General features: G+C 40.3%; 2 protein-coding genes across 8 annotated transcripts in view; both read left to right on the top strand.

The window, feature by feature from the left end:
* PRDM10 (PR/SET domain 10) overlaps positions 1-3586 on the top strand; it is a 99950-nt gene extending 96364 nt beyond the window's left edge. For 4 of the 5 annotated variants that reach the window (XM_040483538.1, XM_040483536.1, XM_040483539.1 and 1 more), the window contains one exon: positions 583-783. In XM_040483538.1, coding sequence (XP_040339472.1) covers positions 583-783 — 201 coding nt within the window. Of the gene's footprint in view, positions 1-582 lie in introns of all 5 variants that reach the window. The other variant, XM_040483535.1, reaches the window with a different exon arrangement.
* Positions 3587-4546: 960 nt separating this feature from the next.
* NFRKB (nuclear factor related to kappaB binding protein) overlaps positions 4547-14446 on the top strand; it is a 42806-nt gene continuing 32906 nt past the window's right edge. For all 3 annotated transcript variants that reach the window (XM_040483534.1, XM_040483533.1, XM_040483532.1), the window contains exons 1-4: positions 4547-4657; positions 5722-5802; positions 6971-7126; positions 9653-9854. In XM_040483534.1, the coding sequence (XP_040339468.1) occupies positions 6992-7126; positions 9653-9854 (337 nt within the window). In that variant the 5' untranslated portion in view covers positions 4547-4657; positions 5722-5802; positions 6971-6991. The remainder of the gene's footprint in view (positions 4658-5721; positions 5803-6970; positions 7127-9652; positions 9855-14446) is intronic.

Below are 14446 nucleotides of genomic sequence, written 5' to 3'. Positions count from 1 at the left end.
CAGTTAGTGTCTTAAAAATGACTTTACTTGGTAAAATAAAATTTGGGAATATTTATTATTACTTTTAATTTGCTCATCTATGAAATTCTGAAGTCTAGGAACCTCTGACCCTGACTACTGGTCTTGGGAGCCATTCTGCCTCTTTAAGGAAACTTTATCTCTTCTGTGATGTATTTTGTATTACTCTAGCAAAGAAACTCACAAAAAACAAAAAACAAAAAATTAATCTACAGACAGCAATCTTATGACTTTCAAAATTCTTAGGAGTAGTACAATAGCACGTGTTTTCCTTTGCTACATAGATTGCTGTCATGATGCAAATTTCTGTACCTGAAGCTCTTCACTATCTCATTTGGTAGAACAATCAAAGCGCTCCTTTAAATTACCTTTGTAGTCTCTTACTCTGATCCATCCCCTCTAAAGCACTTACATAAAACATCTAACATAGGTGTCTATTTTGGTGTTACTTTGTAACATCTCCTTTCCTATTCCTTCTTTCTCTTTCCACCAAGAACCTCCCCACCAGTTTTAGACCTCAGATTTCTAAAGATCTTTTGTTTGTTTGTTTGTTTTCTGTTCTAGGGTCATTATGTGTTATCAGAAGGTCAACCAGAATTGGAGGAAAAGCAAGCTTCTGCTCTCTCTGCGGGAGTCCAGGTTCAGCCAGCCGCACACGGTGACTTGGACCCCCAGACCACCAGCCAACAGCCGCCCACACAGTACATCATTACAGCCACCACCAACGGGAATGGGAGCAGTGAAGTGCATATCACTAAACCTTAACTTCCACCCTGGAGCTAGAATCCAGCAGTCACATCATGTCTTTTCTCATTCAGAAGTCTGAAAGCTTCCAACAGTTGGAACTCTTTTTTAAGATTTATCATTCACTCAAGAATTTGGAAACCACAGTTTTGACACTGTACACACCCCAGGGCTTCTTTTATCAAGGTCATCTTTACCAAAATGACTCTTCAAACCCTAGGAACTTCTGCCATGGAATGGAGACCTTTAAGCGGAAAGTGGATTTCAAGGTGGAGAGACTTTGCCTTGCTCTTGAGTTGTTTTTTTTAATACATTGGTGGGCCTTACTTTTCCTTTGTGGAAATATTAAGTGGTGTATCACGTTTGTACCAAAGGTGGAGAAAGGATGTGCCAAGTTCATGGCCACTGGACTTCTTAATTCCGCGCCGTGGCACCATAGGAGAGGGGCATTTCATTAGGTCAGAACTGCTTCATCTTCTGAGTTTGCATTTTCAGTAATTTAACAAAGGGAGCCTATTGAATATGAAAATAAAAATGATGAATAGGTTTGACAGTGATGTTCTGAAGGAAAAATTGTTGTCTAGATTTTTCTTATTGCTGATCAAAACAAAACAAAACAAAACGACTTGCCTCTTTGGGAAAACTGTTGGCAGGCCATTACTGGTAGTGCTTTGCACAGATGCTGGCCTTCAGCAGCTTAGGCCAGAACCTCCTGTTCTGATAGAAGTTACTTTCTTAGTCTACAATGGTAGACTCCCTGTAAGAGAAAAGGTTTGTTTGATGTCAGCAGAATTTGAACTCCTACATTAAAGCTTTGCCTCCTGTTCTCTGGTTGTGGTGTATTAAGAAGGAGGTATTCAAGATATCGGTACCAAGAAAAATTACTAAGATAATTATGTATAGATAAAGTGGAAAGCACTGAAGCCTTGTCCTGCCTTGCAGGATCCATTTACCATTCACTGGTGAAGGATGAATTCCTTGATCTTACCAGGTGTACATTCAACTCACATCATTCAGTGTATTTTAATACTTCTCATGCTGTCTTAAAATGAACATTCTTTAAGGTTGGATGGAAAAGTGGCCCTCCTTATTTCTTAACACTTTTAACTTCTGCATATTATAACTCATCTGGACCTTTTGATAAGATGACCACCTTCACACTTAGGGGAAAAATAGAAATATTGGGACCATTTATATGTCAAGGCAATTATAAGGGATATGGAAGAAATCTAATCTTTATGTATCTTACACTGTCATTTGGGAGAGGGAAAAAATCTGCTCAGTGACAGTTTTGTTTTCTTTTTTTTTTTTTTTTTTTACATGTCTTCCTGTTTGCAGTCTTGTTAACTATGAATTCAATGGGGAGAAAGTATTTCCCTTCATTTTACTGTACATTCCAATTGTACACATAAAACATCGCAGAAATCAGAATGTATTTTAACAACTTTTTGTGACATACTAACGCATTTTTAGACTACTTATTGTGTGATAGAACTTACCACTCCAGAATAGAAAGACCTAACTTCAATTTCAAATGAAGTTAGCTAATCTATTTTATTTACACTTCTGGGTAAAAACTCATTCTGTGAATTAAAAGTATAGGCTTCATCACAGTAAAGATACCTTCCTGGAAAGGAAACAATTCTGTTGAAATAACTTTACTAATATGTAGATTTTGCACTTTATTTTTGAGACCTCATCCATTCAGTTATCCCTGAAAATTTGGGCACTAAGAGAATATGAGAAAGTTACTTGATAAATGTGTAGGAACTAGGGATGGACTCTCTCTTTGGTAACAAAGAGGTAATGTCGATGTTTTCAATAGAAAATATTGACCCTGAGTCACAAAACAGAGACTCTGGGTCCCAAAGTCCCACAGTGTAATGATTGTAAATATCTTAGTGTCCGATCTAGAAAGACTAGGTGAGGAATATTAGACTTTGCCAAAGGTCCAGTTTAATTTTTACACCTTACATTTGGCCCTGTTGGGTCCTTTTTAATTTGAACCAGCAAGGTACCTCCCCTTCCCTCAAGAATAACTTATTGATTAAAATAGAAATCTGTCACTGAACGGAATGTTCATTTTATGCCAGTTATTTCAAGTTGTAAAATACACAGAAGAAAATACTTTGGAAGGACCTCTCTGTTTCTTTGCCATCTAAGTTTTTTTTTTTATTTTAATTTTAATTTTTTTTTTACTTTTTTTTGTCCTTATGTGGAGTAAGTAAAGGATCTGAAACTATTTTGTATCAACCAGAGATGCAGGTGGCAGTAAAGCCAAACAACACTTCTTTAAGATCAGGTATTCTGCACATTCATTCCAAGTTGATAGATTTTCAAAAGGACTTGGATTTGAAGAGATGGTAGATTAAAGCCATCTGAAGACCAATATATGGGGGAAAAATGTGTGTAGCCAATGTTTATATTGTGGCCTCTCTTCAGACGCATTGGCACTCTAAACTTCAATCAGTGCAGTGTGAAAATTTCAGAGTAGGTTACGTATAGATTTTACATTTTTATTGTTTGATTTGTGCCCACATAAATAGACATTTCATCATGTAAAATTCCTATTCTGGAAAAACCTATTGTTTTGATCTTGAATTGTTTTCTGATTTGGAATTATCCTTTCAAAAAACTCTCAAGATATCTAGGGCTAAAAAGCACTTCATGAGATGCTAAAGCTGACCCACAGGTTGAAAATGTTGACCCTATCCTGTTATTTAAATGTGAACATTTATTGTACATTCAGTGAGTTATAGTGTTAATAGTCTTGTGCTACTCAGCAGGTGTAAAAATTAATAAATATTTTTTTTTAATAAACATCTTCCTTGTTTGTATGTGTGAAGCTACTGAGATGGTTAATTTTTTTTTTTTTTTTTTTAAATATTATTACGGTGTTTTCACTCTGGTTTACTCAGGTCAGGGTCTGGTCAGAGACCCAACATAAGGGAACTTAGGGATGACAACTATGGAATGGTGTTCCCCTGCCCTTTTACTTGGTGGTTCCTAATTCAAGAACTTTCCCATGGTCTAAGTGGCAGGGACTAAGGGTAGGTGGGCAGCTAGCAGGGGAGCAAAGACTGGGCTTTGTTTGGAAACCGCTGTTTTCCATCAAGGGAGGAACATTAGTTTGGCCTGCCAGCTTTCCTGACATTTCCATCCAGTAGAGAGAGCTGAGTATGGTTTCTACAACATTGGTGGGAGTAGCTGTGGATTAAGTAGTCTGAAGCTGTTCTAAATAAGACCTGGTGAATACGAAAGGGACCTACATTCTTAACAAGAACGTTATCTAGTTTAAATTTAAATGTATTTCTTCGACGTGTGTACTTTCTTTCCGAAAGTCAGCGGTCCAGGGACAGGAGGAAGATATGAGGACACGCAGGGGCACAGGCTCCGAGTCTGCGTTCTCCTCACTGAAACTCAAGAAACTGATTTTCCCAGCTGTAAAATGAGAATAGTGCATAAGAGCACACAGCCGTAGTACAAAGATAGGGGATAGAAAGTGCTTAGCACAGTGTCTGGAGCAAGGGCTCTCTGCAAACGTTGGCTAATAAAATTGCATTCACTCATTCATGGGCCTCATTTCGCAGCCAGGTAGACTACGGACGGACACTGGCAGCTTCCAAGCCAGGTGAGACCAACAGGCAGCTTGCAAACTGCAGCCCAATATACAGCAGCGCTGGCTCGCGTTGCCCCAGACCCCGCCCCGCGCGGCCCCGCCCCCGGCACTCTACAGGCCCCGGCACTCTACAGGCCCCGCCCCGCAAAACCCCGCCCCTTCCGCCGCCCGAGTCCAGAGCGTGCGCGCACCGAGACGCCTTGCGGGAGCGAGCGCGTCCAGGAGCCCGCGGGCCGAGAAGCGCTGCGGGTAGGGAGACCCGCGCCTGCGGCTCAGGTGAGGGCGGGCCCGGGGCGGTGAAAGGGTTAAAGTGGAGCCGGGAGCCGGGGGAGGGAGCGGCTGGGCCTCTGAGGCTCTCGGCTCCTGTGGGCCAGGGACCGGGGAACGAGCGTGTTGGGAGCCGGGCGGCCGGGTGGGTGGGGGTTAGGGTTAGGCACGGTGTGGGGGAGGGGCCGTGGGCGCTGAGGTGCAGCTTAGAGGGGCGGGACCCGGGCCTTGGGCAGGGCGGGGTTGGCTAGGGAGGGACTTGCTGCTGGGGCGGCGGATTTGGAGAGAGCTTTTGCTCCGGAAACAGCCACGGGTTTAGCTTCTGCGTTCGGGAGGGTCCAGGAGGCCAGGCTAGCCCAGGTACAGAGAAAAGGCCCTTGGTAGACGCCTTCCGGGTCTAGTTAAGGGGGCTAGGACGCCACAGGATTTAGAAATCCTTGGCTTCCGGGGTTCAAATCCTCTGGCAACTACCTGCTTTTTGTATTTTGGGATCCTGTTCTGAATAGTAGCAGGACAAAGGTTGCCGCCCAGATAGATTAAATTTAGCTACACCTCCATGGTAGTTGAAGAAACTGTGAACAAAGTTGTGAAACGGGCGATCCTCTTCCTAAGAGTCCGGTAGAACATTGGCTTTGCAGTTATTACCCTGTTTTATGTCAATTCTGTAAAGAGGACCCTACTCTGAACATCGGTTGCTGCTGCAGAAATTTTTTTTTGTGTTTTAAAGTTTTGTTAAACTCATGTGTCATGTGCTTTCTCACCTGCTTGGGTTATTTAGGCACCAAGAATGTTCAGGATGTTGTAATTCTCCATGTACTGAAAGGTGATGGAGTACAATTGCTTGGAGACCATCTGCTTTGTTCAACACTTATCTTCCTGCTGTATCTTTACATAATCTGAAATCTCTAAAAGATAACTTGAAATAATTTGTGGGAAGATGCTTACTTTAGTAGTATTACAGTTCTGTTTTTTTATCATTTAAGGATTTTGGAATCAATTCATTACAATACTGTGTTTACATGACTGCATTAAATCATATAAACTGTTACCCATCTGGAGATTATTTATTGTAGGATTCCAAGATTGGAAATAGTACACAGGACCTGGTACAACCCCTCTTTGTCTTCCAGATAAGGAAATTGACACTCGGCAAGGTAAGATTTGCCTAACTTCACCGAGATTAAGCTAGAAGTTTGGCATTTTGACTGTTAAGTCTGTTTTTAGATTCCATTTTAATGCGCTTGTTAGGTAGGTATAGGAGAGAGGTAGGAATAGGAGAGAGAATGGGATTAGCAAATGTTTGTAGAGTGATTCCTTTCAAACTCCCTGTGGTCCTGTTAGTTTTGTTCAATCCTATGGCAGTTGTACAGCTGATTTCTAGCCATTAGCCTAAGGAAATGCTCTCTGAAAATGTGTTAATATGTACATTTCTAAAGGTGACTAGCGGCGTTCAGTTATTATAGGAAGGAGAAACAACATTACATTTACATGGTTATAAATATCAGATGGACCTTTAGTTGTCAGATTGACTACTAAATTTACTGGCTGTCATGATCAAGTGCTTGGAAGCCCCGGAGTTTATGTGGACTAAAGTCATATTACCATGCTTCCTTTTCACAATTTCAATTGAGAGTTTATACAGGAGGTATAGTGAATATCTGTTTGTAGTCAGGCAAACCTGAGTTTCAGTCCTACCCCTGGGGTTGGGCAAGTTATTTGTCTGCTTTGATCCTCAATTTTAATATTTCTAGAATAGATATGATAACCCTGTCTCACACAGTTGTAGGAATTAAATGAGAAACATGAAAGGCCTTGGACTTAATAGGTCCTCATTAAATGACTTACTGTTAGCGTCTGAGCTTTACTAGTCTGTATGGGTTGTCAGAGATTTTTCTTTGTGAAAGTACAACAAAGAATTACTAAAAAAACGAAACAGTAACTGTTAGATTATTTTATAGCGGAGAGATTATTGGCCTGAGAAGTCTAAATTATGAACTCTGATCTGTTTATCCTTTAATCTCTAAGTCTCATTTTGCTCAAATATAAAATGAAGGTGTAAGAAATTCTGTAGATTTGGAAGCATTCTGAGCAGTAAGAGACCTACTAGAAAAGGTTTGAAGATTGAGATAAGAATGCAGTGGTACAAGAGTACAGAGGTGTGTAGTTACACTTAGGGTATGAGGATAAGGTATAAAACTAGACTTGAGATTGACTATTTTCTGGGCCAGAATATTTTCTGAAGGAGTGTTAATATCAGCCAGATCCCTTGGATTCCTGCCTTTCGGTATACCTAGAGGTATGACTGCATATATATTTGTCTAGATTATCTGTGGAACATAAACAATGGATTCCTTGGACCATATGCTGACGGATCCCCTGGAACTGGGTCCATGTGGAGATGGCCATGGCACACGTATTATGGAGGACTGCCTCCTGGGGGGCACCAGGGTTAGTCTGCCTGAGGACCTTCTGGAGGATGTAAGTAGTAGCACCGCCACCACCTTTTTCTGTCGCCTTGTGTATAACTGCTATGCTAAACCTTTTCCACACCCTACAAGTTTTCAGTCTTTCGTGCTCTCTTTGGTTTCATTTTATATATTGCATTCAGAGTGATCTCTCTCTCTTTTTTCCATGCTGTTCTGCCATCTTGGCTCCCTCCCCCTCTCTCTTTTTTTAACATAAAATTTTTAACATTCTGATTAAAGAAGAAACTATAAGCTACATCCTGCATGTTTAATAATATGTCAGTATGATAGTATTATAGAAGCCCTGTTTTTAACCAATTTTGACCAATTAACAAGAAATTGTATATTTTAAGGACAAAATTATGGTTGTGTTTACATTAAATTGGTTACCCACGTTGTGGATCATGAAACAAAACCCAAACATACTATCTCTGTTAATAAAGTAACCCTGTAGTCAGTTAATAGTGCATGGAGATTTGTGTGCTTCTGGCCTCTTTCACGGGTAGGCTGTGTAAACAGCATCATTATTAAGGTGGCTACTACTTATTAAGTGCTTATTAATATGCAAGGCAGTACGTATGCCAAAACATGTATTTAACTATCTTGTTTATTTTGCCATGTTTTACTTATAGAGAACAGGTATAGAGTGTCATTTAGCAAACATTTATTTGTGCATTATCCAATTTTAGGAGATAATTTCACTTAGTTATAATTGGTTCAGATTTTTCTTCCATAATACGTCAAACATTGTAGATAGAATTAAAGCCACCATTTATTCTCTTTGCCACCTGAAGTAACAATTACTGAAGTTGATATATATATCCTTCTCATCCATGCTTTCTATACCTACTCTTTCAAATAAATTTCTTCATGTTATTCATTTAGTCAGCAAACACTTTATGAAGTACCTACTCTCTGCCCGACACTGAGATACTAGGCATAAAGTGGTATGCAAAAATAGATTTACAGGGGAAGATCTTGGATACTGAGGTGCATTGGTACATGAATGCAGAAATGCCTGCCAGGTGGTTGGATTTCTGGGTTGTCTCCTGCTTACGTTGGTGGCTCTCTGTTGTCCTTAGGATAATGTCACAAGTATTTAACACGTTTATAGGTCCCTTGCTCCTCTTTTCTTCTGTCTGCTGCCCCCCCTCATTTGTGTTCTTGTCCTAGCCATACATTGCCTCAACTCTTTTAATTATAAAAAAAGTAAAATGTGGGGCGCCTGGCTGGCTCAGTTGGTGGAGAGTGTGGCTCTTGATCTCAGGGTCGTGAGTTTAAGCCCCACGTTGGGCATGGAACCTACTTAAGAAAAAAAGTGAGATGTATCATAAGAAGAGCATATAAAATCCATGTTTCTACAGTATGTATACAATTGAAACAGTAATAAAACACCCAACTAGCTACTACTTGGGTTAAGAAGTAGAATGGGCCCATTCAAGCAGTATCATTCAAGCGCCCATCTCATCCCTCTTCATTCTCCCCTCAGGTAACTGCTGTCCTTTCTTTCATATTAATTCTTACGTTTTTATGGTTTTGCTCTGTGGATTTTAAAAATTTTTATTTATGTATTTTTAAGTAATTTCTGTGCCTGATGTGGGGCTTGAACTCCTGACCCTGAAATCAAGAGTCACGTGCTCTACCGACTGAGCCAGCCAGACACCCCTGCTCTGTGGACTTTTAACTCTCCTGCCTCATCATCTTTTTTTTCCCCTTTCCTTATCCCTTAATTAACTACCTTAAATGTCACTTCCTCTGGTATATGTTCCCTGACATCTAGAGTCTGGGAAGTGTGCTTCTCCTATGTGCTTATATGCACATTAGCACGTCTGAAGCAACATTGTAATTGCTTGTTTTCCCCTCCAGGCAATGTGTATACCATCCTGCTGCTGGTCTCTCTTGTGAGGTGACCTCAACTCCTCAAGTTCTCTCCCATGTTAACTGTTTGCTGCCCCTCATTTTAAGCTGAATTCAGTTGTCCATCATACCCCTTGTTGGCAGAAATGAAATTCTCTTTACTGAGATTGTTTTTCCTTTGGATTATTTTTAACATTAAAACAATGTTTGTTTATTTTGAGTCGGGGGGAGACAGACAGAGAGAAGGGGAGACCGAGATGGGGAGAGAGAGAATCCTAAGCAGGCTCCACACTCCGCGCATAGCCTGACCTGGGGCTTGATCTCATCAACTGTGTGATCATGATTTGAGCTGAAATTAAGAGTCAGATACTTAACCGACTGAGCCACCCAGGCACCCCTCCTCTGGATTATGATTTACTGTTGGGTATAAGATAGTGGTTTATATGTAGTCTTTATTATTCTCTAAGATTTGAGCATTGAATGAAGATAATTGACACTTTGGTTCAAACAAACTTAAGAACTTGGATGCAGTGATGTTTACACAGCACTGTGAATGTACTTAATATCACTGAGGTGTACACTTAAAAATGGATAAAATGGTAAATTTTCTGTTCTGTATATTTTACCGCTCACAGGAAAAGTTAAAAGCTTGTTTTTCTCCTGTTTTTCTGAATTCTCCTAGCCCGAAATATTCTTTGATGTAGTCAGCCTCTCAACATGGCAGGAAGTATTGAGTGAGTCTCAGCGTGAACACCTCCAGCAGTTTCTGCCTCACTTTCCTGAAGACAGTCTCGAGCAGCAGAATCAGCTCATCCTAGCCCTGTTCAGCGGGGAGAACTTCCGCTTTGGGAACCCTCTGCACATTGCCCAGAAGCTTTTCCGAGGTATGCTGCTTGTCATTCTGTTGTTGAGAGGAGTGGGAGAAGTAGGAACACATTCTCTTACACGAATACTCCTTCTTCACTTATTGAACTTATTTTTGTGAACACATACTGGCTCAGAGACTGGTTGTGTGCAATACTTTGCCTAGGCCATTCTTTTCAGTAAAAATTTTTAACTTACATAGGAAACATAAATCATAAGTGATTGATTGTAGTAAGAACTGTGTAACCACAACCCAGATCAAGAAATAAAACATTACTAGTGTCTTACAGCACCCTTTATGACTAGGCTTTAAGAAAACTTAGAAATAGTTTACCATTTACTTGACCACATGTACATATGTGGATGTATGTATTTGTGCATCGCACATACATACACCTTTTTCTCCTGCAGAAAACATGATACTTTCCTGCTAGGCACTTCAGCATGTATGTATCCTTTAACAAGGACATTCTGTGTAATCACAGCCCCGTTACCACACCCAAGAAATTTTGCACTGAGCAAATAAGATCACAGACTGTCTCACATTCAGGTGTTCTCAATTGTTCCCTAAATCTTCTTTATAGTGGTCACTTATTTATTTATTTATATTTTGAGAGAGAGGGCACATGTGAGAGGGGCAGAGAGAGAAAGAATCCCCAGAGGGAGGGAGGGAAGGAGAGAGGGAGAGAGGGAGAAAAAGAAAGTGGGGCTCACCTGAAGGGGAGCTTGTGTTTTACCTGAAGCAGGGCTCGTGCTCACCAGATGTGGGACTTGAATTCATGAACCGTGAGATAATGACCTGAGCCGAAGTCAGATCCTTAGTGACTGAGCCACCCAGGTGCCTTATAGTGGGTCTTTCAATTCAGGATCTCTTCAAGGTTCATGTATTGTGTTGGATTTCATGTCTCTTGGCTCCCTGAATCTGGGGCCCTCTGCCTTTTTTTCTTTGTCTTTCAAAAGCATGACTTGTTTTTTTTTTTTCAATTTAAGTTTAGTTGACATATAATGTTAGTTTCAGGTGTGCAACATTGTGATTCTGTATGTATATTCTGAAGTAATCCCCATAATACATCTAGGTACCATCTGTCACCATATAAGTTATTACATATTATTAGCTATATTTCTTGTGTTATATATACATTGTATCCTTTTGTCTTATTTTATAACTGGAAGTTTGTAGCTTTTAATCCCCTTCCCTGTTTTGCACAGCCTAACCCTTGCCCCCCTACAAGGCAGTCACCGCATTGTCTATATCTAGGAGTCTGTTTTTTTAGTTGCTCATTTGTTTTTCAGATTTTACATAAAAGTAAAATTATATGGTATTTGCCTTCCTCTGACTTATTTTAGGAATCGTAATATCCTCTAGGTCCATCCATCCATGTGGTCTCAATGGCAAGATTTCATTTGTTTTTTAAGCTGAGTAATAATTTCCATTATGTATATGTAAAATGTCTATCCATATATTTATCTTTATCTATTCATCTGCTGATGGACACCTAAGTTGCTTCCATGGCTTGACTCAGTGCACATAGGGATACATATACACTTTTGAGTTAGTGTTTTCAGTCCCTTCATATAAATACCCAAAAGTGGAATTGCTGGATGCTAGTTCTTTTCTTCATTTTGAGGAACTCCATACTATTTTCCACAGTGGCGGCACCATCTTTCGTTCCCACCATTAGTGCACAAAGGTTTCATTTTCTCCACATCCTCATCTACACTTGTTATTTCTTGTCTTTTTGATAATAGCCATTCTTTTTTAAATTTTAAATGTTTAAAAAATTTTTTTTAATGTTTATTTATTTTTGAAGGAGAGAGAGAGAGTGAGCAGGGGAGGAGCAGAGAGAAAGGGAGACAGAATCCAAAGCAAGCTCCAGGCTCTGAGCTGTCAGCACAGAGCCCAATGCAGGACTTGAACTCACCATGAGACCATGACCTGAGCCAAAGTCGGATGCTCAACTGACTGAGCCACCTAAATGTTTATTTTGAGAGAGAGAGTGAGTGAGGACGAGCCGGAACGGGCAGAGTGAGAGAATCCCAAGCAGGCTCTGTGATGTCAGTGCAGAGTCCAACATGGGCTTGATCTCAGGAACTGTGAGATCATGATCTTGATCTGATCAGAGATCCAGAGTCAGATGCTTAACTGACTGCGCCACCCAGGTGCCCCAATAATAGCCATTCTGACAGGTGTAGGTATCTTGTGGTTGTGATTTGCATTTTCCTGGTGATTAGTGATGTTGAACATCTTTTTCACTTATCTGTTGGCCATCTGAATGTCTTCTTTGTATAAATATTTATTCAGGTTCTCTGCCCATTTTTAACTGGATTGTTTTTTTTGGTGTTGAGTTGTAGGAGCTCTTTATATGATGCAGATATTAACCCCTTATTGGATAAATCATTTGCAGATATATTCTCCATTCAGCAGGTTGCCTTTTTGTTTTGTTGATGGTTTCCTTTGCTTTCCTTTGCTTTTTAGTTTGATGTAGTCTCATTTGTTTATCTTTTGCTTTTGTTCCTCTTGCTTGAGAGAGAACCAAAAAAATATTGCTCAGACTGATGTCCCAAGAATTCACTGCCTGTGTTTTTTTTCTAGGAGTGTTGATGTTTACATTTAAATTTTTAATCTCCTTGGAGTTTATTTTTGTATATGATGTAAGAAAGTGGTCCAGTTTCATTCTTTTGCATGTAGCTGTCCAGTTTTCCTATCACCATTTGTTGAAGAGACTGTCTTTTTGCCATTGTATATTTTTGTTTTCTTTGTTGTAAATCAATAGACTGTATAATTTGAAGGTTTATTTCTGGACTGTTCTGTTCCATTGATCTGTGTGTCCTTTGTGCCAGTCCCATAGTGTTTGGATTACTGTAGTTTCACTGTGTAGTTTGAAACAAAGGAACGTGATATTTTGTGCTTTTTTTTTTTTCTTTCTCAAGATTGCTTTGGCTATTTGGGTGGTTCCATACAAAACACACTGACAGTTTTGAAGAGTCCAGGGCACTTGAATTGTAAAATGTCCCGCTTTCTGGGGAATTGTCTTGTTTTCTCATGATTAGATTTGGGTTAAACGTTTTGCCACAAATATTAAATGGGAAATTTTACCTCGCCCCAATCACTTCAGGAGGCACGTGATGTCAGCTTTTCAGTGTTGGTAATGATGCATTTGATCTCTTGGTTAAGTGGTATCTGCCAGACATACTGTTTGTAACAGTATATTTTTTCCTTCCTAATTAAGAAGGAAAATGTAGGATTAATACTTTGGGACCATGTGATATTACTCTTACTCCAAAGCCTTTGGTTTACTCAGTGGCTTAACATCCATTGATGATCCTTGCTTGAATCTGTTATTACACTGGGGATTGCAGAATGTTTTGGGGCCACTGTTAAGCCACCATTTGCTCTCCGATGGAGAGAAGCAGAGGGAAGCCTCTTCTCCCCTCTTTGGGGTGACTTTGCTTTGGCAGGCAGTCCTGAAAGTACAGTGCATCTTCTTGAGTTTTGTTAAACTGGGCAACGTGATAGCTACAAAAGCCTGGAGGGAACAGGCTTATCATTGCAGATCTTTCATTACCTCGGCTATTTTAAAACTAGCATTCCCTCATTTGGTGGGTTATTGGTTTAAAGAGGAATTCTCCTCTGTAGTTGGCAAAGGTGTCCTGCAGCCAGCGGCCTTAGGTGGGAGTAAACTGTCTCTTCCAGTAGAGCTTGCCTGGTTTTAGAGGGGTTCTGTCAGGGACTTGTGTAGTGTTTGCACTACACAAGCACAAAACAGTAGGATTGTCTGGTGAGGATACAGACAAGGAATGTCAAGACAGGAATTCCTGTGTGTTTCACCCTGACCACTGTCCTATTTCAGGTCTAGTGTTGCTGCAGATGTTTGCAGTTCCATGGTTGTTAGTTCTTTCTGAGCTGTCATTGTGTTCCCGTATTCTTTTACCTTGGGTTATCTTTCCTGATTCTGTTTTAAATATCCTCCTGTTTCATAAAGGATCTTGTGTCATAAACTCCTCACTTCCCACTTCCAACCTCCACCCCAGCTCCCTGTGTTCATTTCCATTCTGACCCACTTTACTTGTCTCAGAGGAAGGAGGAGTTTTTTCTTCTGTTTAAGATTAACCTGTGTTCGTGATCCTTTCATCTTTTACATCCTCTGGGACCTTTTTTCCTCAGTTAACCATCCCTTCCGTCCTGTGGATTCACATTATTTCGCTATTCACTCCACATGCTCTTCTTCAGCCTATGGATGCGACCAGGGGTCTCAGACTAAAAAAAGTCCTCAACCATCTGTCCCCTCTGTTGTCTTCTGTCATTTGCCTTTTAATCTCTAAACTTGTTGAAAGGTATCCATAGATAGCTGTCTCTTTCAGTCATTCTTTCCGTTCCCTCATGGCTCTTACCTTATGACCTCACAGAGAGTGCTCTTACTAATGCCACCAGTGTCTGCTTTGTTTCTTTCCCTTCAACGTTTTTTTACTTTTAAATTTCAGAGCTACAGAAGACTTCATAATAGACAAAGTCCCAAGATTTTATAATGGACACTCATATACAGTTGACCCTTAAACAACACAGACGGAGGGGTGCCTGCTTCCCACTCACTCACAAATCCGTGTATAGCTC

The sequence above is a fragment of the Herpailurus yagouaroundi genome, unplaced genomic scaffold (assembly GCF_014898765.1).
Source record: "Herpailurus yagouaroundi ecotype Mexico unplaced genomic scaffold, PumYag 161, whole genome shotgun sequence".
NCBI lineage: Eukaryota > Metazoa > Chordata > Mammalia > Carnivora > Felidae > Herpailurus > Herpailurus yagouaroundi.
This window is presented reverse-complemented; position numbering and strand designations above follow the sequence as displayed.